This window comes from Austrofundulus limnaeus, unplaced genomic scaffold, assembly GCF_001266775.1.
Source record: "Austrofundulus limnaeus strain Quisiro unplaced genomic scaffold, Austrofundulus_limnaeus-1.0 Scaffold1283, whole genome shotgun sequence".
NCBI classification, from domain to species: Eukaryota; Metazoa; Chordata; class Actinopteri; order Cyprinodontiformes; family Rivulidae; genus Austrofundulus; species Austrofundulus limnaeus.
Genome location: NW_013953685.1, coordinates 11,040 through 12,329, shown reverse-complemented (window position 1 = coordinate 12,329; position 1,290 = coordinate 11,040). Strand labels below are relative to the sequence as shown.

Genomic DNA, 1,290 nt, shown 5'->3' with positions numbered 1-1,290 from the left:
CTGGCTCTGTGCTGCTGTCTGTTAAAATAACTAATTTCTTTGAGACAGGCGTTTGTTTTCTATTAAACTGTTCTTGGTTATATTTGTTCACTGTGAAGCACTTTGTGACATTTGTGTGTGTGAAAGGCGCAATAATRTTTACCGACTTATCTACTGGAGTAATATTATAACTCATGAAGACACATGATCATTTGGACTGTTTGTTATGTAATTAAAGGATATGAAACATAATAATTACAGCAGAAAAGCTCATTTATTCCGCAGCAGAAAGTTTTTTATTGCAAATAAAAATTAACAGGTGAAAAAAACATGTTGAAACAAGGTGAAACAGAAAATAAAGGGAAAAGAAACAAATAGAAAACCCTTCACATTCACACAGTTGTGTAATTCCCATAACTTCAAGTATTCTTAAATTATTAATTGCATTAAATAATTTTCCACCACTTATTTTAAACAGTGAKGATAAACTTCACTGTTTTTCATTTTGAACAATGAATGAAGTATTTTGAGACTCATCTCTGTAGGATATGTCTTTAAAAGCTGACATCTGAGCGGTTCAGGGTCTCAGCTGCGCCACCTGCTGGTCAGGAGGAGCCCCCCGCCCTCCTCTGACTGCAGGCTGAATCCACACCCGCACAGTGCGGTAAAACCTCCTGACTGGGCCACAGGACCACCATGAGTCACGACTGAAGGTCTGCAGGATGTCTTTCAAGGTAAACACGCKTCCTGTGTCTATCCGTGTCCGTGCGCGCGACCTGCCAGGAGGAGGGCGCAGCTCGTGTGTTGCACTAAAACACGGAAACAGCCGAGCTGACGTTTTGACTTTTAGAGATGGGGGTGTGCACGCGCGCGCTCACGTGCGCACATAATGATGTAAATATCTTCCTGTTCAAACTAATCTTTATTAGTTGTGGGTTTTTCGTGCAAGAGTTGTTAGTTCTACAGAGACTGTGTGAACATTTTTATTACCTGAACTGAAATAAAACTGTTATTTTTTTTTAATATTAGCTGAGTTGGTTCAGGATAAAATTAAATGTTCTACTGAGGTCTTGATCCTGCTACAGCTMCTAATGAGCAGTCAATATCTTACCTGGTTAGGGTTTGATGATTAGGGTTGGGCATCATTTCAGTTTGAATGGTTCCGATTCCAATTTCGATTCCTTTTTTCAATTCTGATTCCTAACGATTCTCGATTCCAATTCTTTTAAGAGGCTTTAAAGAGTAACTTACCTCAAAATTAACTTTTTTTAGCTGATAAACTGTCTAGAATGTGTCTAAAATGTTATATAG

The 1,290-nt window shown here is 38.6% G+C and overlaps 1 protein-coding gene across 1 annotated transcript in view; it reads left to right on the top strand.

The window, feature by feature from the left end:
* Window positions 1-338: 338 nt before the first annotated feature.
* Window positions 339-1,290, top strand: part of LOC106534846 (ankyrin repeat domain-containing protein 29) — a gene marked incomplete at its 3' end in the record, with an annotated part of 11,906 nt that continues 10,954 nt past the window's right edge. The window contains 1 exon segment of the mRNA XM_014031615.1: window positions 339-713. Coding sequence (XP_013887069.1) covers window positions 702-713 — 12 coding nt within the window.